We start from the raw sequence: 21,681 nt of genomic DNA, 5'->3' as shown, positions 1-21,681 counted from the left end.
CCCGAGAGGCAGAATAAAGGGCTATTTTATGACGTATGAAAAGGAAAAATGAAAATGAGTTACATAAAACGGTCATGAAAGGATGTCTCTGCGTCCTCTGAATAGTTACAAGATCAAACGTGTCCCATTTCGTCTCCAGGTTATATTTGAGAAGTTTTTCTTAGTACAAAACCTTCAAAAAAACACCCAACCACCTCATCTGCCCCGGTTACCGCAATTCTATCTGGTAACGTTCTCCAGATGTCATTGCTGAACTCCCGGCTAGCGTCCGAACTTTAGTGTGCCGGTGCGTTCGGGGGGAGGGTAGGGGCCTCCGCTGGGTCCTTCCACCGGGGGTCTGAGAGGGGCGGGGGGCGATCGGGCTCCTGGCACTGGGGCGTTTATGCTGGAGACTGGGGGTACGGCGGGTAGGGCCACTGTCTGTATGGTGCCCCTTTCGCACGGTCCAAGCTCCTCCAGCCCTTCCAGGCCTTGGGGGGGTCCTTCGTAGCCCATGTTGAGCCGGAGGGGTTGGTGGGCCTGGCAGTAGTCCACGATGGGCTGCTCGTAGCGGTAGAAGGTCAGTGCGCCCATCTGGTGAGGAACCTGTTTTAAGAAGGAGAGAAAGGGAGAAGAGGAGCAGGAGATGTGGAGAGATAAGGAGGGGGAAGGTGAAGTCAGGACAAGGAAGGGGGGAAATGGATAGAGGAGAGAGAAAAGAAATAGATTAGACAATGATCTTTAAAGGTTTTCTTAAAGATGTATGGTGTAACTTTTCTGCAATAGGGTTCGCCAACTGCTTGTCTGTTATTTGTGTACCTAGAACAGACCTGGGCATTGTACAGTTCCCGGGCCATTCTGATAGGCATGTTTAAGATAATTTGAAATAAAAAAAATAAAAAAAACATATTTTATAATAATATATAATAATAATAGGTTATTAGGTAATTTTTTCAGACCAAGAGTTTGTTTTCATGCGTGACAGTTTCGACTGCTCACTCGCGCTCTTCCTCAGACAAACTCTTGGTCGGAAAAAAATAACCTAATAATATAAATCATCAGAAGACCAAATGAACCTCATATTTTATAACTGGACTAAAGCTACATTGCTTTTATTTTAGAGGTGTGTGTGTGTGTGTGTGTTTTGTAAGGCCACCTCACTTTTCATTACTTAATCATAACATATACTCTTCCTATGTACTGCTTTTTATAAAGAAATACAATTAATATTATGCAGAATTGAGTTAAGCTTTTTGACCCATCCCTCCACAGTATTTCTGTTTCTCATGTGACAACATGGAAAAAAATAATTGCCCACCCCTGACCGAGAATGTTGTACAGTATGGCTTTAAATGTATTATTACAGTTGTCAAAAGTGTTGAAATCAGATCACTATCAGATACTAAAACTTGTATCGAAACTAGATATTCATTTGAGGAGGTGTTGGACTAAAAAAGTCATATTTACCGGACAGAAATGAGCCTTCCTGAAGAGTTTTGGATTGATCTTGACTTGTGTCTACTAGATCTAATATAAGAGCACATAGACGAGTATACGCCCATGAACCACTATGGAATATATCTGAGAGATTACGCTGATATAAGGCCACATTGTAATATAGAAGAAAGTACTATTATTTAATATTGAAAATCATATTCTGTTGTCTAAACATTGTGGTGTCGGTATCAGAATCAAGTAGGGATGTAACAATAACTGAAATATCATGATATTGTATCGTCAAAGTTCTCACAATAATATCGTGGGCCATCACAATATATTGAATTACAAGTCTCTTTGCTTAAATTAAGAGTTATGGTGCAGAAATAGCTAAAAAAAAAAAAAAAAGACAGCGGGAACTACATAGGCCATGAACCTTTGCTCCATTTCATTGTAGACTTCATGAAGAAATAACAGTTCTAAGCACTTTTATGTCTTAGTTCTTTGGATTATATCTTGTTAAGAGGAAAAAGTACTATATTAACAGTTTTAGCTGTTTATCCTCCACAAATATCACAATAAATATCATACCGTGAGATATATATAGTGAAATATTGTACCGAGAGGTTTGGCTATTGTTACATCCCTAATCCTGAGCCTCCCCACCATATCGTGAGCTTTCCCACGATATCGCAATAAATATCGTACCGTGAGGTTCATACCGTGACAATATTGTACCGTGAGACTTGGATATCGTTACACCCCTAGTAACAAATATCACGTCTATTACTTAGTATCAAAATTAAGTTTTTCATTTTTGTGACAACTCACTCTACCAAGCCAAATGACATGTCAGATCTGTAGACAAGCGAGCCTGCTCAGAATAGGAGTGCGCGTTTTTCTGTGTATTTTCGATCAATTGAAACATTCGTATTTGTTAGACATGTTTAATATCACACTGGAACATTACAGCGACAAGCAGGCGACATGCTTAACCAGAAAAGTTACACAGTGTACCTTCTGAATACATGAATTTGAATGCGGTCGATAACGTAATGTATGTATGACTATAGCCCAAGAAGCAGTCATTTGAATTCCTTGTGTTTTCCATACGAAGAGAGAGTCTGGTTTGCATTGAGCTTTTTTTATGAGATGGAACAAATGTGTGGAGAATACAAATGGATAATCACGCAAACAGAAGTGAAGCTAATTGAAAAGTATACAACCAATCAGGGAAACAAAGCGTGCCTTCCCACTCCTGATGCTACAGTCCAACAGAGAACATTTGGGGACATGCTCGCCAGTTCATCACTTACAGAGGAAATAGATAACTGAGCTCAACTATTTTCTGTCTCGGAAAGCACTTTCAACAATTGGAAATGAGAAGACTTTTTGTATGACACACTGGAAGCAAGCTGCACTACGAAAAGTAAGATCTGGGTATGTTAAAATGACTTAAATTTAAGAACATTTAACTTCATTTCAGTAGATTCAAGTTGATCTACCAATGGTTATTTTAAGTGCAAAGAGTTGTTGTTTTATCTTAAGTTTACCAATATGTATTTTCATATTTTAACTACAAAAAGTCTTGTTATGTTGGCATCATTTTGCCAAGTGAAATTTATTCAAACCATGACAAAACGTTCTTAATTCAAGTAATCCCAATTTGGCTAGATTTTTGTTTTTGCAGTGGTGTTGCAAATTAACCTAGGCATTGTGATACTGACATCAGATTACACATTTGTTAATCTATCTTTGTTGCATCTGTTCTATTCAAATAAACAATAAATACAAAATAAGGTGGTTGAAGTCAGGTCTGCAATGTGGCCAAAAAAAAAAGAAAAAAGAATCAAAGGTTTTTCCTCATCCTCTGAAGTTCAATTGGATTGTATTTTTTTCTACGAGAAAATAATAAAAATAGCTTTCAGAGCTAGTTTCAAAAACATTAACAGAAAAACCTCACAGTATTTCATCGTAGATTCGGCATGCCTGAATCTCGATTAAAAGATTATGAAATGTCCAGCCCTAGTTGAGAAATATTGCCAAAAGACACGAGCAAGAGTGTGAGTCAAACTGCCAACCGCCAGTTAGTGAGCAAATGCTTTGTCTTATCGATTTACGGCAAACTTCCTAACTGAACAGTTGTACGCTAACAAAATTCAGTTGCTCATATGGGTAAGAGTAAAGATGTCGACTTTTTGTAAGTTGTATTTATCTGTACTACATTTGGGAGCAGGTATTTTTACTTTCTACACTACACTACTTTTAATTCGGACTGAATGGTAAAAGTATATTTTTTTAATGATTGTCTGAGACCTGCTGAAAAGGCTGAAGGGATCATTTCATCACATTGGCGGTTTGAGCAAACAAAAATATACAAATCAAAACAAGTAGAAAAAAAATCATCACATTTGAAACCTCATAAGGCCTCAAAATATGTGCGAAATATTTGACATTTTAAACAGGTACTTTAATACTTGTACTTGAGTCAATTTTTTCATAAGATAGCTTTACTTTTACTCAAGTATTTTTTGTGCTCCTGTATCTGTACTTTTACGTAAGTAACTAAAATAAGTAAAACCTGAATCATTCTTAATGAACTCTTTGTCCATTATGAATTAAGTGTTCTTTCATGCTTTCTTAAGTCTAGTTAGCTGTAGTTATTATCAAACCTTGCCTAGACTGAAACATAAAACACCTTGACTTAAATTCTCTGTCTCCTTCAAAATAAGGCTTGCATTCTATTGATTTTTGTGAGACTTTTCTTGCCAGGCGTTGGAGATGCACTGAAGCGCATCTAAGCATGACCTCACTGTATTGATAGTCTTTCTATTTTTCATGAATTCCCAACAATCACCACAGATACAGTCCTGCATTCTTTTGTACATTTGTGAGCGCTAACCAGACAGAGGATGCAGACTTTCTTTCACCGTTCTTATTTGCACAAATGAGCAACTTAATCCGATGTAAAGATTGTTTGACAACATAGTCGGGCTGTGACGAGCTAAATACGGCGAGCAGTCTTTTGTTTAGGTTTAGTGTCAGCACTCCCATCTGTTCTTTCAGTCTGGAGCTGAGCCAAGAGCTTTGCATTGTCCAAACAAAACTTGCATCTACTGTATGGCTTGTATAGTGCTGTTTCTGTTTACTCAAGTGCTAATCCACATGCAAACATGTATATTTGCTTTCTTTCTTTGGCGTTTTATAATTTTTTATTAAAATGTAATAAATGACAATTTGTGTTAATGTGCTGTTTAATCCATGGTTTTCATAGTGATACAATGAGCGCCTTTGCCATAGTCATTACCACTTCCAAACAAACTACTTTACAAACTATGTAATAAATAAATATGCAAAGTACTACATGATGATTGAATTTTCTAGGCCAGGGGTCCCCAACCACCAGACTGCGGGCTATCTGTGACTGGACCCCAGAAAAAAAGATTATATATATTTATAAAAAAGAAGCAAAACTCTACCTAGTCTAACCCGGTATTTATTCTGAAAATATAGGGCAAATTAACCTAAATATAGTGCAAGTTAACCTACAGAAGCCCCTCTCCACTAGCCTGATTCATCTGCCAGTTTCACTTCGTGGAAACCTTCTGACCTTGCAGCATTAGAATTCGTTTGCTGACGGTAGGTGGGTACTTTTTTTAATCTAAGCAAGTCACTGCTATTTGGTCGTGACATATGTAATGCACCGCTAACTGAGCTAACTGGTGTATTTCCCAAATCCCGTAGGAAGAAGGGCAATAACGTCTTTCCCCTTGATAAAATTCACCAAACATTCTCTTCGTTCCGGCTTTAAATCCTCGATCTCAGGAATCGTTGCAACACAGAATGTATGACTCTTCGCTGACTGGCTGGTGCCATGGGACTCTCACTTCTGGGGTTCTTGCAAACTGTCTAATGTACTCTGATTCCTGACCTAGTTGCTGGAGAGAAAAGAAATTGAGCAGAGGCACTAGGTGGCACCAGCCTGGCTACCCCTCCACTGGTCCCTGTAAGAAATTGTATTTTTTTACCTTGCCTTACGACAAAAAATGTGGGTACCGCTGCTCTAGGCTGTCGGCTCTTTATGTTATGAGGTCAAATCCCAGCTCAGACAGTATTCTGAATGTATCTTCCTACTTTTCACCTTAATTTAACATTTTTACATCTATCCTGTCCATTAAAAAGTATGAGTCAAAAATATTACATGAATAAATAGGCAAAAAGTTCAAATCAGGAGTCCAGATGTAAACAGGTTAAAGGTGCACTGTGTAACTATTCGTGTAGACTGTCTACCATTTGCTTGACCCCATGTTGTTGTTTTTTTTCCTGAAATGGTCTACAGTATGCACTATAATTATCTCCATGGAGTCCACATTACCATGCCAAGTTACAGGTCAGATCTCCGAAGACATGGGCCTACTCACAGTAACAATTAGGGATGTAACGGTATCCAAATCCCTCGATACGATACTTTCACGATATGCATCTCACGGTTTGACATTTACGGTTCGATTGTGACTATGCTACTTTTTCCTTTGGCACTGTTGTAATATGAAGAATTCAGATTTAAAAGTGCTTAATAACAGCTATTTATTCATGTAGTCTGCACTGACAACACCAAAGGATCATGGTCTATGTAGTTCCCTCTGTTTTTTTTTGTTTTTTTTTAGCTACTGCTGCACCAAGTTTATTTAAAAAACACATTAAAATCACCATAACTATTCATTTAAGTTTAAGAGACTTGTAATTTGATATATTTTGATGGCCGCCAATATTACTGTGAGACTTTTGACGATACAATATCATGATATTTTGTTACATGCCCTAGTAATAATGCATGTTTTTGAGCTAGTTTTAAGAATTTACTTGTAGTACCTTACCCACTTGGTGTATCGTCTCAAGTCACATCTACGCTGATTATAGTTGGCTAGTTCTCTTCATGCATTTCACATTGTACACGGCCAATGCACCCATTTGTTTGAAATTCGGTCCAAAATGTCAGTGCTCAACATCTGCGTCAACTGCCTCTGTACTTCATCTGTGGCCAGTAGCTTTTTTTGTGGGACAAGATGGCGGCGCGCATGAACTCCTACAGCTGGGTCTTGCACTTTCCATCAAAACTGTGCTGTGTTTGATACTCAACATTACAAATCTGAATCCTTGAACTGAATGTTTGTGTTGTCGTTTATGTTCGATGCCCTTATGACCTCAACCAGCCATGCACTTTCAAAGCAGTTTACAATTTGGTTGACGTTTCTTGACAACGAATCGCTATAGTCATACACACTTGAGGAATATTTGAAGTGGTTGCAATCTGGTTGGTGGGCAAACAACCAATACCATTGAAACAGATGACTAAAAACATTGCCAGTGCATTTATTAATCAACTGAAAGTACTACAAAAAACTACAATGTACACGTTTTGCTTACTGTTAACATGGTAGATTCTGAAAGCATGAAAGTGGTAAACAAAACAAAAAAAAACTAAAAATTACTCCTTTTAAAATAGCCACCTTTTGATTTGGTCACTGATTTGAACTCTTGGCATTCCTTGACCCTCACTACGCACACCTCCAAAGCAAAAAACATTTCAGAAGACTTCATCATGAAGCTCATCGAAAGAAAGCTGACAATTTGCAGCAGGGGTGTTGTGGTAGTACACTTCTCAAGTGTTTGATCTCAGTGAGATCAAAAAATAACAAATGTATGTAACAGCCTACAACTTAAATGTCAAACCGGAGCTATCGGCAATGGTGAAAACAACCTGCATAGGCTCACTTCAGTAGTGTCCTATAGTGACCTGAGACATGAGGAACCAGGACCATAGACCGTCTATGACCAGGACTGAACCAGGAGCACTAAAACAGGACTAAAACAGGACCAAACCAAGACTGAGTGTGGGACTGGCCCAGAGGTGCGCCCGCATATAGACCCTCGGGTGACTGCAGGCGAAAGGACCAACACAGAGCTCCACGGTGGAGCTAAGCTCAGCAGTCCCCTGATTGTGCTTTGCGGACACTTTCCTCAGTGGGCTCAAGGTTCTCTCTCTCGCTCTCAAGTCCAAGATTAGTCCTGGTTTAGTCCTGGTTTAATTCTGGTTTAGTCCTGGTTCAGTCCTGGTTCATGTGTTGTAGTCTATGATTTATGTCCTGTAGGTGATTATGAATTATGTTAATGTTAATAACATGATTCCGCATCATTTTGAGGTCGATGACGTCACAAATTGCGTACCCCTTACTTTAAAAAATCCCCACTACACCACTGGTTTGCAGCTCTGTCAACAAAGCAAAGAGTGGCTACTTTGAGGAATTTGAATATAAAACATACCTTTTTTAGTTGAGTTATTTGACTTTTTTTTCTTACTCCATTTATTTGGTGCTTTTTGTATAGCCTATATCTCAAATAATACTATCAAGTATACTTAAAGTAAACACACTGAATGAGATGTGTCCAAACTTCAAACTGATAGTGTATTAAACTGTCCCGTCACTCAAAAACTCCAGCTAAATGATTCCATGCATTCTCTCTTTTGCTCGTGTCCATGAAAAATCTCATAATCCCAGTAAAATAATTAGGCGACTATCCAAAATTTGACAGACTGAGGCACCACCAGTTGAATGGACAGCCAAAGAACAGCCCTAATTTGATGTAATCACTAAAAAGTTACGACTCCATTTATCCTAACAGGCAGGGCATCTGATACAAAACTAATTTCTGTTTAGCAACTACAGCATGCTAAAGGGCAGATCATGTCGCTAAAAGAAACCACTCAACCAGGGTCAGATGTTCAGAAAAGATTCGCAATTTGTTACAGAACAGTTTAGTTTGAGCACACAAAACAATCACACATCTTATCTTCCCCCGAGTGCGTATTTCTAGCACGTCTCCTCTCCGTTTTCTGAAGTAACATCAGCATAAGACAAATTAGGAAATATTTCTGATATGGCAGTTGGCTAGCTGGCGATAGTTCCCATGGTAACACATCACAGTCCTGAGTTTGCTTGAGGGTACGGAGCATAACTTTGGCAAAATAATCGTTTTAAAACAGACTTGTATATTGATGTTAAATAGAAAAATGCCTACGGGGCCAGTATTTGAATGACAAAAATACAATGCAAGCGTAGAGGATCGAGCTGTGCTATAAATTCAGCCAAGAAGTCTGTGTTTACTACTTGCAACTCACAATGAACTTTTCTTCCATCTCTAGTTTTTTCTATTAAACCACTCTTTCTGTCTATAGCGTTCATTTTCTTTGTTTTCTTACGCTGAGGAACGAGGAGATGTAAATGCATTTGAGTGAAACTAAAGGGCACTACACTATTTTCAGTGGCGGAGTTAGCGATTTTGGGGCCCTAGGCAAACTTGAGTTTCGGGCGCTCACTATAATGTGCGTTTTTTTTTATTTTTTTTTTTTTAAATATATGTATTGTCTGTTTTCCTCAACTGTTATTGAAACATGCACATCTCTATTTATTTGAATTATGGTGGATTGGAAACTTGCCTTATTAGTTCAGTCGCCTACTAGATAACCAGAACTGAAAGTAGTTTTATTTTTGCTGCTACTATTACATTTTGTTTACATCCATTACATATGATTATTATTATTTTTTTTTTTTTTTCTTCTTATGATTATTGTTTAAAACATACTCTCATTTAAAGTCATATTGAGAGAAAATCTAATTGATCTGATATCTCAGCCATTAGTGCCACTGAGGGCAATTGCTTTGGGGCCCCTCCAGGTTTGAGTGCCCTAGGCAGCCGCCTATTTTGCCTAATACTAGCGCAGCCTCTGCCTGTCATGTGGAAACAGAAGTAGGACCCAAAATGCAAAACTCCATTTCCAAAGTTGTTTAATAAAACAAAGAATGACCAAACACAAAAATCCGAACAGACATGACAGTCATAATGATAATGAACCAATAAGGGACAAAAGGAGTACACAGGGTATATATTCGCACAAATGAATGAGACACAGGTGGGACCCATTAGGGCGGGGCAAACAATCAATACAATAGGAAGTCAAACACACACACGGCTAGAGAAATATATAATAAAACTGGGTCAAGAATAGTAAAATAATTAACTGAAAATTAACACCATGACACTGTCTGTGTTATAATGTTATTTCCTCATCACAAACATACCTGGAGTTGTGTTTTGTTTCATTCATAGAAAACACTTGTGAAGTCATGTATACTGTGTTTTTAAACTGCATACTTGCATTTTGTATTGTCTGTTGGTTCGGTGCCCTCTGTATGTTTAGTAGAAATCGTCTGGCTCGGTTGGTCAAAGTGGCAGGTAAATTGTAGGCATTCAGCATCTACAACAAATGGGTGATGTGCAAGGCCAAGAAATAATGGAGCGCCCTGACCACCCGCTCTGTGAGGAGTTTAACCTTCTTTCTTCTGGGCGGCGTCTGAGAATGCCCCGACTCAGAACTCAGAAAGCTCGGACTTCTTTTATTTCTGAACCCATAGGATGAATGCGGTCTTATAGCTGGGATCAGTCATGGTGAAATGAGGTTACATCTCCTGTGCTTTTTTAGCCTATTTTTGTGGAAATGTATGTCTGCATTGTTGAGCTAAGCTTAAGCTGTGGTTTAGCGTTTTATTCTGGGACAATAATAAAGTTGAAAGTTGAAAATACTCCTTCACTTGATTTACTCAGATGATTTAAACTTTGGAACTGCAAATCTCCGCTGAACAAAAGGTAAAAGGTAGCTGTTAAAAACTACCACTACATGACATCACAAGTTGGAATAGAGCATTTGGAGATTTCAAGATGTAGACAGACTGATAATAAAGAGTTACTCAAACATGTGTAAATGAAACAAAACACAACTCCAGGTACGTTTCTGAACGGGAAACAACATTCTAACATGACTTAAAGCTCCCAAGAGTCAGTTTTGCAAATACATAACATTTCATTGACAAAGGGAGAGGTTGCACAATACAGATTCTTTCAACACTTCAAAACTTTTACCATTTTTAAAAAAAAATCTAATTTATGACTTTTATATATTCTAATCATTTTTGTATTTAATTAAATATGCTTTTAACCAGATTCAAGAGCCACCTCAACCTCTCCATCTTTTCTTTACCACCATAAAGCACTGATATCTATAGCGTCTTAGGTCTAAGCACTAATCATAACAAAGTGGTTGTACCAAAATGCCTATAGAGTTGACTATAGAGTGTAAAAGCGGTTGTTTGTGAAATTGCAAATGTTGAATGATTCGTTTAAAAAGGCAGTTTGTTGGATGAGAACCATATGTAAGCAACTGCCAGGAGTCAGACAATTCCCTCCAATCAGAGACAATTGTTATATTGTTAGCTACAGTGTAACCTTGTGGTGTGTTTTATATTTGTGTGCTTGGCAATGTTCGTTTCTTTCAATCTATCAGCAGTTACAAATTGGGTACATTCTTTGTTCTTTACACTTTAAGCTGAGTCTCAAACTGAAAACACTCTATTCCATCTTGTGATGTCATGTGGTGCACTGTGTTCTTAAACTCCATACACCTTCACCGGAATAATTTGGATAAATTTCATCTTTGGAATTGCCAATTTCTACCGAACTTAAGGCAAAAGGAGCTGTTAACTTGAAAACTACAGCCTCATGAGCTCACAAGGTGGATCAGAGCATTTTGAGCTTTGGAGATGTAGACAGACTAGTAATAAAGTGTTACTCAAACATGTGTGAATGAAACAAAACACAACTCAGGGTTTGTTTCTGATGAGGTAACAGCATTATAACATGGCTTAAAGCTCATAAGAATCAGTTTTGTGTAGTATCGGACCTTTACAATGTTGTATTTTTTCATATATTTGAGGAAATTTCATCTTGCCCCAGGACAGATATATTGCATAAACAGCTCTTGGGGCCAAATTAAGTCAGTTGTGAATCAGGAAGTGCACAATTAGCATGCCAGTTGTTAGGGGTGTAATGATATCCAAGTCTCACGATACGATATCGTCACGGTATGAACCTCGGTGTACGATATTTATTGCGATATTGTGGGAAAGCTCATGACATGGTGGGGAAGCTCACCAAGGAAAAATCTCTTGGTACAATATTTTCATGATATACATCTTGCGGTATGATATTTTTTGCAATATTTTGTGAGAAAAAAAAAAAAAGAAAATGTATAAAAACTGTTAAAATGCTACTTTTTTCTCTTAAAATGCCTTGACAAGACTTAACCCAAAGAATTAAGACTTAAAAGTGCTTAAAAACTGTTATTTCTTCTTGTAGTCTGCACTGAAATGGAGCAAAGGATCATGGTCTATGTAGTTCCCTCTGTCTTTTTTTGCTATTGCTGCACCATAACTCTTCATTTAAGCGAAGAGACTTGTAATTCGATATATTGTGATGGTCCCCGATATTATTGTGAGAACTCTGACGATACAATATCACGAAATTTCAGTTATTGTTACATCCCTAATAATTGTTGTTAGCGTTACTGCAATGGCAATCTTGTTGTGAAAAGTGCTTATAAACTCAACACCTTGCATAATTAGGATGCTCAGAATGCGTGAGGTACAGTAAATGAGGGATAACTTTGGACCACAGCAAACGTTTTAAAAATAACTAGTTTTTCATATTGTTAAGAGTGTAAAATCGGACACATCGCATAGAAATCTTTGCTCCGTAGTGCTTGTATTTAGAAGAAAAATGTCAAATGCTTAACGTCAGTATTGTTTTGTTCACTGTCTAAATGAGTCCTCGTTCATTAGTTTGGCTTTTGGGTGAGAGCGGAGCATATGAACCAAACGTGACCTTTTACTACTTGGACTGTGAAAATCTTGTTTGTCCTTCTTCTTTGTTATAGCTCTGACTCACTGATTATATCATTAGGTGAACAAGCCCACGCTGTCTCACTAAACTTTAAATTTTCATTATGTTACAATAAAGGTGCAAGTAAACAAACAAGAACGAGGTATTAAAAGTCTGTGTCTGTGGGTGAAATGAATGGGGTTTTATTATGCTATACAAAACTGTGTTTATTTACTGTAAGCTCTGTCTTTTTTTTTTGAATGCAAGTGTATTTTCAGTGCTAAAAGTTTGCAGGTACATTTTTATTTAATCTATTCAAAGTGGCTTGAATATTACAACTAAAAGGGCATGAGTTCCAACCAGAGGCATGTAGCCAAAACTGTACTCAAGTAAGAACAATGTTATTTCAAAATATTATTACTCAAGCAGAGGTACAAAGTATTGATCTAAGAAATTACTCAAGAGTCAAAAAGTTCTTGGTTATGTCATGTCATAGTTTCGTTTATAGCGCTTTTCCACTCAGGGTGTTTTTATATCAAGGAACCACTCGCCCATTCACACACATTCATACACCAGTGTACACAGACACTGGGGGAGAGGTGGGTTTAAGTGTCTTGCCCAAGGGCACCAAGACAGCATTCATCTGTGAGAGCTGGAATCACACCGCCAACCTGTGGGTCAGTGGATCTGCCCACTTTCTGAGAAAACTACTGCAGTATTTGGTAAAACTCCTACTCTAACTGAATAAGTAAGTAACAGGTCATGCCATCTGATTTACAATTTAAAGTTAACAAAACTGAAAGGACAAAAATTTAACAATGCACAAGATCTGGTATTTTCAAAGAATAGACACAAAAATGAGAAAAACTAACTCATGTCTAAAGGAGCACTTCAAAAAACACAAACATTCAAATCCTTTCATATTGTCATTGAGAAAAAAATATACATACTGTATCAGGCACTCACTTCATTACAAAATATTTAAAAGCCTTTATTGTGAACGGGTAGGAAGCATTAAAAACACCCCAACACATGTCGACTTGCGCCTTCTTCAGAGTGTGACGATAAAGCTTTTGTCACTTGTAGACTTATTCACAGTGGGAAGAATAACTGCAACTTATACTCAAGTAAGAGTACTGTTAAAGCAGAAAAAAGGATGGCAGAGGCACTCTGATTTGCGGTGAATTTATTAATAGTCACACCAATGCCTTTCGACTACTTAGTCTTCATGAGGGCTGATTGAGTAAGCAGCAGGTGTGACCGTTTATAGGGGTTACAACCCAAGACACGTGATAATTATTAAAAAACATTAACAAATTTTGCATGTTGAATCCAAGTATAATGACAACATACCATTCATAGCACAACCGATAAATAGCACTGTTCTGTATAAATTGGAGTATAGTCAACAATACATAATCCCTTAGATTACACAGCACATTTCAAAAATTATTTTCAGTTGATCATCAATAAGAAGAAAGCACCAGTAATTTCATAACAAAGGTAATGAGAAATACCCGGGTACAGTTGGCAACAGTGTAATAAAGACGTTGGCATGTTAAGACAGCAAATGAGAGCATACATGAAGGGGCTTAATGGGTCCCAATAATTATGGACACAGTTCAAATAGTTCAAATAGTTAAAAAAACAGGAGGGGGAGCTACAGTTTTAAGAAGGGTGAAAACTCCACCTCATCGTTCAGACCAGGGTGGATCATGGCCTTCAACGTGAGGATTCAGAACATCTCTCGTTGAAAAAGGCATTTCAATCGGTCTCCTCCTCGGGGATCCTCGGAGATGACCTCTATGACCATACCCCTGAGGGAGTTGGGACTGCTATGACCAGCAGCTTTGTAGTGTTTTGCCATTGGGTAAAGTACGTTGTTGATCCTGATGGCATATTTACGTTCGGCCAGTCTCTCTCTAAAACTATGATTCAAGTAGGAGTGACAGTGTGCTGCTAGAAAAGTCAGAAAAGTTACTCAAGTAAACATAACTGAATAAATTACTACCCAGCCCAGATACAAACACATAAACAAGTTACTTATATATTTTAACTTCTTGGGTTCTTTTTAAAGACAATGCAGTAAAGTGTATTTACCTTGTTGACATGTTTCGGCTGCTAGCTGCAAGCCATCTTCAGAACTGTCACCGGTGTTGGTGGTGACGTGTCGTATATCAACTGTTGTTACTTCCTGTAGGCGTGGTCAGCCTGATGGACCTGGCAGGTCGCTCAGACTGACCACGCCTCCCGTCGCCCGGTGTTCTCTGGAGGAGGGTGTCCCAGGTGTGTGAAAGGAGGAACGCGCCGTCATCACGGTTAATGCTGTCTGTGCCTCGTTTCCTGATTTCAATGGCCTCCTTGATCCAGCGTTTGAACTTGTTGTTTTCCGATCCAATGACCCGAGCCCCGTCCCAATCCATAATGTGGTTGTTCCTTTTACAGTGGTCTGATGTGCCAGACCACTGTGGCACTGAAGTGCTCAGACTGACCACGCCTCCCGTCTGAGCGACCTGCCAGGTCCATCAGGCTGACCACGCCTACAGGAAGTAACAACAGCTGATATACGACACGTCACCACCAACACCGGTGACAGTTCTGAAGATGGCTTGCAGCTAGCAGCCGAAACATGTCAACAAGGTAAACACACTTTACTGCATTGTCTTTAAAAAGAACCCAAGAAGTTAAAGTATATAAGAAGACAAAATGAACATCTTTTGCTTAAGTTACTTATATGTTTGCACTCTTTGTTGGCAGAAACTGAACTTGTAGAGCTAATTTATCATGAATGCCTTTACTGAAATGAAACCAGGGAATATACACATATACATCTCCTTTTCACTGGCAGCTCTATTCACACTTCTCTCAATAGACCTTTTATTCATATGTAGACATGCACAGACTCTTCTCGTACATGTAAATTGTACTGAATGTAGAGTCAATCATATGGGAACTTGCAGTTATTAAGTTGAATGACTGAACTAAATAGTAATAATTACCAACATATAAGGAACTGAAGTCTATTTATTCATCAGTATAATGAAAGCGATTTGAGAGCAGTGCATAGTCATCTCTATGTACAGTGTGGAGCTTTTCAAAGTGACACCAAAGATGACCCGTATAGACACTGCAAATAACCAGCCTTTACCTTTGTACAGTGCATATGGCAGCTTTTCATCATGGTAATTATGACTTGGTTTGGTGGGATAGTACTTGTAGTAAGTATTTATTATAGTTTTACATCAGTTAAAGGACAGTTTGTAGACCAGTTATTAGGTGTACAGATTATATTTTACTGTCTTAATGTTATTATTATTTAGCATTTAACTCAACATACATTAAAATCAGGAACAGGGGAATTTAAAGTAGTAAAGTACTGTACTTTTTAATTTCAGGTGTACTTTACTACTATGAACAAGACCCCGAGATACTTGAACTCCTCCACTTGAGGCAAGGACTCCCCACCCTACAGGAGAGGACAAGCCACCTTTTTCACCTCACCTATGGTCATAAGCTCTGTCTAATGACCGAAAGGACGAGATTGCTGATACAAGTGGTCGAAATGAATTTTCTCCGCAGGGTGGCTGGGCGTTCCCATAGACATAGTCACACGGCAGGTGCTTGGACTAGAGCCGCTGCTCCTCCACGTCGAGAGGAGCCAGAAGAGGTGGCTCATCGGCCCCTCCCTTGGAGATGTTGCGGGCATGTCCCACCGAGAGGAGGCCCCGGGGAAGACCCAGGACACGCTGGAGGGACTATGTCTCTCGGCTGGCCTGGGAACACCTCAGGGTCCCCCCAGAGGAGCTGGAGGACGTGTCTGGGGTGAAGGAAGTCTGGGAGTCCCTACTTAGACTGCTGCCCCTGCAACCTAGCCCCGGATAAGCTGAAGAAAATGGATGGACTTTACAACTATAGTGGATATATTTTAACTTTTCCCTCACTATATTTGAGAGCAGGTATCTGTACTTTCTACATTGTTGAGCAGGGCTGAAACGTAAAAGTATTTTTTTTTGTAATTTGAGCAAACAAAAACACACAAATAAACACAGCTAGAAAAGCTTAATTGAACAAAAATTCACACAAATCTATCAAAAGAACTACAATTGAAACTGTATTAGATCTCAAAATTGGCATGAAATACTTTTACTTTTTAATTTTTTAAGTGGGTACTTTTAGATTTTTTCATAACAATTCTTCTTTTATTTCTTTTTTTTTTCTTTTTTTTTTTTGCTACACTATCAGTAGTTTTACTTAAGTAACAAAACGGAGTACTTATTTCACCTTTCACTGTGTTTTAGTGAAATACACAGTGTCTAACCTCCAGTCCTTCTCACTCGTCAAAGCAACCAACTCTAGTTTTCCCACATCCAGAGCAGGAGCAAAAACGTGCACTTTTCGCCTTTATTTTCACATCACATGCCACAGCCAGGGGCCCTCCTCACATCTGCTCCGCTAGGCCCCTCCACTCCTTTTAGAAGCACTAATACACGCCAAACAAACAGATGAGGCTCTCGTGGCACGCCGTCCAATTTTACATCGCACGTGTCATGAATGACTCTGGAAAAAAAAAAGTAGTCCCAATTAAAAATCCCACCCTAAAAAAGAGTTGTTTGAAAGGCAGGGGAAACAGCAGGGATGCGGCGTGATCTGACCCGGATTAAAGAGCACTGCCTGGCTCGGAGGCACGCCGTCAGATCTCCACTCACGGGCGTCATGGAGTTCACAACAGCAGAGATGACACCAGTATGTAGGGACTGAATAATACAGGCCGGGTGTGTATAGTGCCGTGGGAAATTAGCAGAGTGGATACAGAAAATGTGTGTAACTTTTCTCATGGCATTAAATCTTGCTATCTTCATTGGGACAAAACTGAGCCAAGTTACAGGTCAGATCTGTGGAAAGGCAACCCCACTCACTGTCAGAATGCCTGTTTTTCTAGCTATTTTTGAGCTATAAAACCACCTGCAATTGAATAAATGTAAGGTAGAGCTGTTTAATGTCATACCATATTTTCCGCTCTATTAGGCGCTCTGGATTATAAATCGCACTGTCATAGAATGGTCTATTTTCGAACTGTTTTCCACAAATAAACCACTTTAAAGGACTTTAAACGAAACACAACAGTTCGATGGGTCAGTTGGACTTTGTTTGGCGCGTTCACGGTGACTCTGGGCTTTGTTCAGTTGTGGCGTGTAGGGAGGGTGCTGTCTGGGACCGCTGGATTGTTGGCGTGTTCGCAGTGACTCAGTTGTTCAGTTGTGGCTCAGAGTGGCAGATTGCACTCGCTTTTTTGGTTTGTTCTTCCATTCTGTTCCTCGTCCTTGGGGAGTGATGAGTGTGTCTGCGGGTGTTTTTCGCTGTGTGGTTACTGTCTGCTCCGTGTGTGTTTGCGTGCGCTGTGGGTGGTGCGGCTTTGTAGTTTACTGAAGTCGTGCTGGGACATCCGAGTGGATTTGTGTATGGGGCGCTCTGGATTTCGGGGCGCGCAGTCGTTTTTTTGATGGGCTTGGAGGTTTAAGAGCGTGCCCAATAGCCCGGAAAATATGGTACTTTTTTTTGTCATACTATTTAATGTGGAACATTCAAGGCAGAGCAATAACATATCCATAGAAACAAGCAGGTGTCGTACCCTCCATCAGAAAAGTTGCACAGTGCACCTTTAAAGGGTAGACAGGCTGGCGCCACCTAGTGCCTCCGCTCAATTTCATTTCTCTCCAGCAACTAGGTCAGGAATCAAATTACACTAAACGGTTCGAGCAACAGCCAATGAGGGTAGAGCCATACATTCAGTGTTGTCAATGATTCCCGAGATCCAGGATTTAAAGCCAGAACAAAGAGAATGTTTAGTGAATTTCATCAAGGGGAAAGATGTTATTGCTCTTCTTCCTACATTTATCCCTGTTAGCGACGCATTACATATGTGACTACCAAATACCAGCGATTGGTTAAGTGATAAAAAGTACCTGCCTACCATCGAGCGAACAAATTCTAACACTGTGAGATCCGACAGTTTCTACGAGGTGAAACCGGCTGATGAATCAGGCTATTTAAAGGGCCCATATTACATTATTTTCACATCTATGTTATAATGTTTATTCATCAAAAACATACCTGATGTGTTTTGTTTCATTCACATGTTTAACACACAAATCCAGAAAATTCTGTCTGAGTTCTTTTCTCAAATGGAAAACACTCATGTGGTGGCCATGTGGTAATACAGGAAGTGCGCCATTGTGTTTTGAAACGCCATACAACTTCACTAGAATCATTTGAATAATTTCAGCCCTAGAATTGGCTATCTATACTGAACAAAAGGTAAAAGGGTAACTTGAAAAGTATTGCTTTGTGACATCATAAGGTAAACCAGAGCATTTAGAGGTTTGGAAATGTATAGACTAATAATAAAGGCTTACTCAAATGTGTGAATGAAACAAAACACAACTCTGGGTAAGTTTTAGAGGGTTTACCAACATTATAACATACGTCTTGAGTTCGGTTTTCCTCATCAACTCAAACCCATTTGTGCAGGAAGAGACAGAGGTGAGAGACAGTTGGGGGGACAGTTGTATGGGGACAATTAGGACTTGTCTTATACTCAGTAAATTTTATGATTTTAAATGTAACCAATTACAATGACATGCTAGAATTTTACTCAGTTACAAAATCAAGTGGTAAAAATCTACTCTAAAGTACATTCATCTAAAAAAATCTATTGCAGGAATGTGAGTATCTCTAGAAGTTACTTTCCAACTCTGCAAATTGGTTTGAATCAAAGACTCTTCGGTTATTTTGCCAAAACGTAGAAATTCCATGCAGTACACGCAGAATAAAAATAATTACTGCAAAAACGAAACGATGACAGAGATACAAAACAGACCATTCACTCACAAATACCAGAGTTCATCGCTCATTTGTGCGGTGATTTTTACATTTCAATTTGTCCCATTTGGTCTGTGACAGGTATGTGCAAAAACTACTACCAACGCATTTAGTGAAAAAAATATCAAATGATTCCTGTCAGTAAAAGCTCTTTTGAATTTTGATTAAAAAAAACTGGACAACTTTATAAATGAGCAAAACCAACACGATATTTTGTCCAAATAAAGTGAACTTTTATGCAGGTTTGTGATGTTTTTTTTTATTTTTTATTTTTATTGTAAACTCTTGTGCTGCTGTTGTGTCCTTTGATTGGCGATACAAAAGTGACTAACCCATACCGTGTGACAAATTCTATTGAAGGGCAGTCTTGTGTGATGTCATGTAATACTTGAAATTGCAATGGTTTTCACTGGAGGCAGCACACACTTTTTTTTTTTTTTACCAGAAATCTTCAAAAGCACCTAGCTGGCACAAACATAGCCAAAAAGCACTAGGAACAAAAAAGCAAATTTAATGTTTAGTTCCACTTTGCCTTGTGTAACTTTTCTGGTGGAGGGTCCAGCTAATGTTTTTCACAATGTTGATGTTACTGCTTTGTCTGGAATGTTTCAAGGTATGGCATTAAACCTTTTTATCTTCATGACGACCAAACGAGACCAAGTTACAGGTCAGATCTGAGGAAAGGCAACCCCGCTAACAGTCAGAAAGCCTGTTTTTCAAGGTATTTTTGAACAATAAAACCACTTGTAACTGTATACATGTAAGGTAGAGCTGTTTAATGTCAAACTGTGGAACATTCCAGGCAGAGCAATGACATAGAAACAAGCAGGTAGCGGACCCTCAACTAGGAAGATTGCGCAGTGCACCTTTAATTGTGAACTGGGAACAATAATAGAAAGTAATATTACAGTAATAAAAGATAACAGACTGATGTTGATGCTACTTTCCAGTAAAGCGAGTCCAACCCATACAGTAAATAGCCACAAATAATTATAGTAATTAAAAAGCCATTATATATGGCAGCATCATCTTTCTATACCACACTCTGCTTTAATAGATTGCTATTTCCATCCTGTTTTGTAATTTTTGCTTATTTAACATTTATTTTACAAGACAAGTCCCATGAGATTCAGACTTTTCTTTAAGGTCCTAGCTCAAAATGCTCTGTTCCACCTTGTGATGCCATGAAGCGGTAGTTTTCAATGTTACAGCTACCGTTTACCTTTAGTGAAGGTAAATGGTTTTTAAACTCAGAGTTTAAAAACAGTGGAGCACTTCCTGTATTACCACATGACATCACAAGGTGGAAGTGTTTTCTCAGTGGAACTCAGTCTAAATATGCAGAGTTTGTGAGTGTGTGTAACGATATCCAAGTCTCACGATACGATATTGTCATGGTATGAACCTCATGGTACAGTATTTACTGCTATATCCTAGGAAAGCTCATGATATGGTGGGGAGGCTCACGATTAGGAATGTAACAATATCCAAATTTGTCGGTACAACATTTTCATGATGTACATCTCACGGTATGATATTTATTGCAATATTTTGACTTAAAAGACTTAAAGACTTATAAGTGCTTAGAACTGTTATTTCTTCTTGTAGTCTACACTGAAATGGAGCAAAGAATCATGGTCTGTGTAGTTCCTTCTGTCTTTTTTTTTTTTTAGCTATTGCTGCACCATAACTCTTAATTTACGCAAAGAGACTTGTAATTCGATATAATGTCAGGGTCCACGATATTATTGTGAGAACTTTGACAATACAATATCACGATATTTCGGTTATTGTTACACCCCTAGTGTTAAACATATGTAAACGAATGAATAAAATACAACTCCAGGTATATTTGTGATGAGAACAGATCATAAAATAGTGTAGTATGGGCTCTTTATTATTATACATGTGTTTAGTCCTATAGTGGAAACTGGAACGCCAAGAAAAAACATGCAAATACATGTCGGGAGAACATGCAAATTCTATAATCGTACATGGACAACAGGTCAGTCCTCGGCTATGAACCTACTCAAATAGAAATGGGTCTCCAGACTGCACACTGTTCCTGCAAGATCACCCAGTGGTATTGAAATATGGGTCAAATACAGAGGACAAATTTCGCACAGTGATAATTTATTTTACCTTAACCTAAAAAAAAGAAATAAAAAAAATAACTATCTGTGGTTTTCCAAGAGACGAAAAATTTGCACGGTGGCCATAGCAAATAGCAATTCAAAATATTACATGTTTTGAATGGTCAAATGTACTCAGAATGTTTTTTTTAATCACTATAATGTGTGGCTATTTACTGCATGGGTTGGACTTGCTTTAATCGAAAGCAGTGGCAAAGTTAGAAATTTGGGGGCCCTAGGTGAACTTGAGTTTGGGGCCCTCATTATAATGCTGTTATAATAATGTTTTTGTTTTGTTTTTTTTAATATATATTTATTGCCTGCTTTTCCCTATTGTTCTGTATTTATTTGAATTATGGTGGGTTGGAAACATGTCTTATTAGTTCAGTCGTCTACTAGATAACCAGAACTGAAAGTAGTTTTATTTTTTCCTAGTACAATTACATTTTTGTTTACATATATTATGATGATTATCTTTCTT

At 38.5% G+C, this 21,681-nt stretch overlaps 1 protein-coding gene across 1 annotated transcript in view; it reads right to left on the bottom strand.

The window, feature by feature from the left end:
* Positions 1-261: 261 nt before the first annotated feature.
* LOC110166377 (leucine-rich repeat transmembrane neuronal protein 4) overlaps positions 262-21,681 on the bottom strand; it is a 379,030-nt gene continuing 357,610 nt past the window's right edge. The window contains exon 3 of the mRNA XM_055153199.1: positions 262-585. Coding sequence (XP_055009174.1) covers positions 262-585 — 324 coding nt within the window. The remainder of the gene's footprint in view (positions 586-21,681) is intronic.

Source organism: Boleophthalmus pectinirostris, unplaced genomic scaffold, assembly GCF_026225935.1.
Source record: "Boleophthalmus pectinirostris isolate CB_2022bp ecotype Guang Dong unplaced genomic scaffold, ASM2622593v1 HiC_scaffold_18, whole genome shotgun sequence".
NCBI lineage: Eukaryota > Metazoa > Chordata > Actinopteri > Gobiiformes > Gobiidae > Boleophthalmus > Boleophthalmus pectinirostris.
This window is presented reverse-complemented; position numbering and strand designations above follow the sequence as displayed.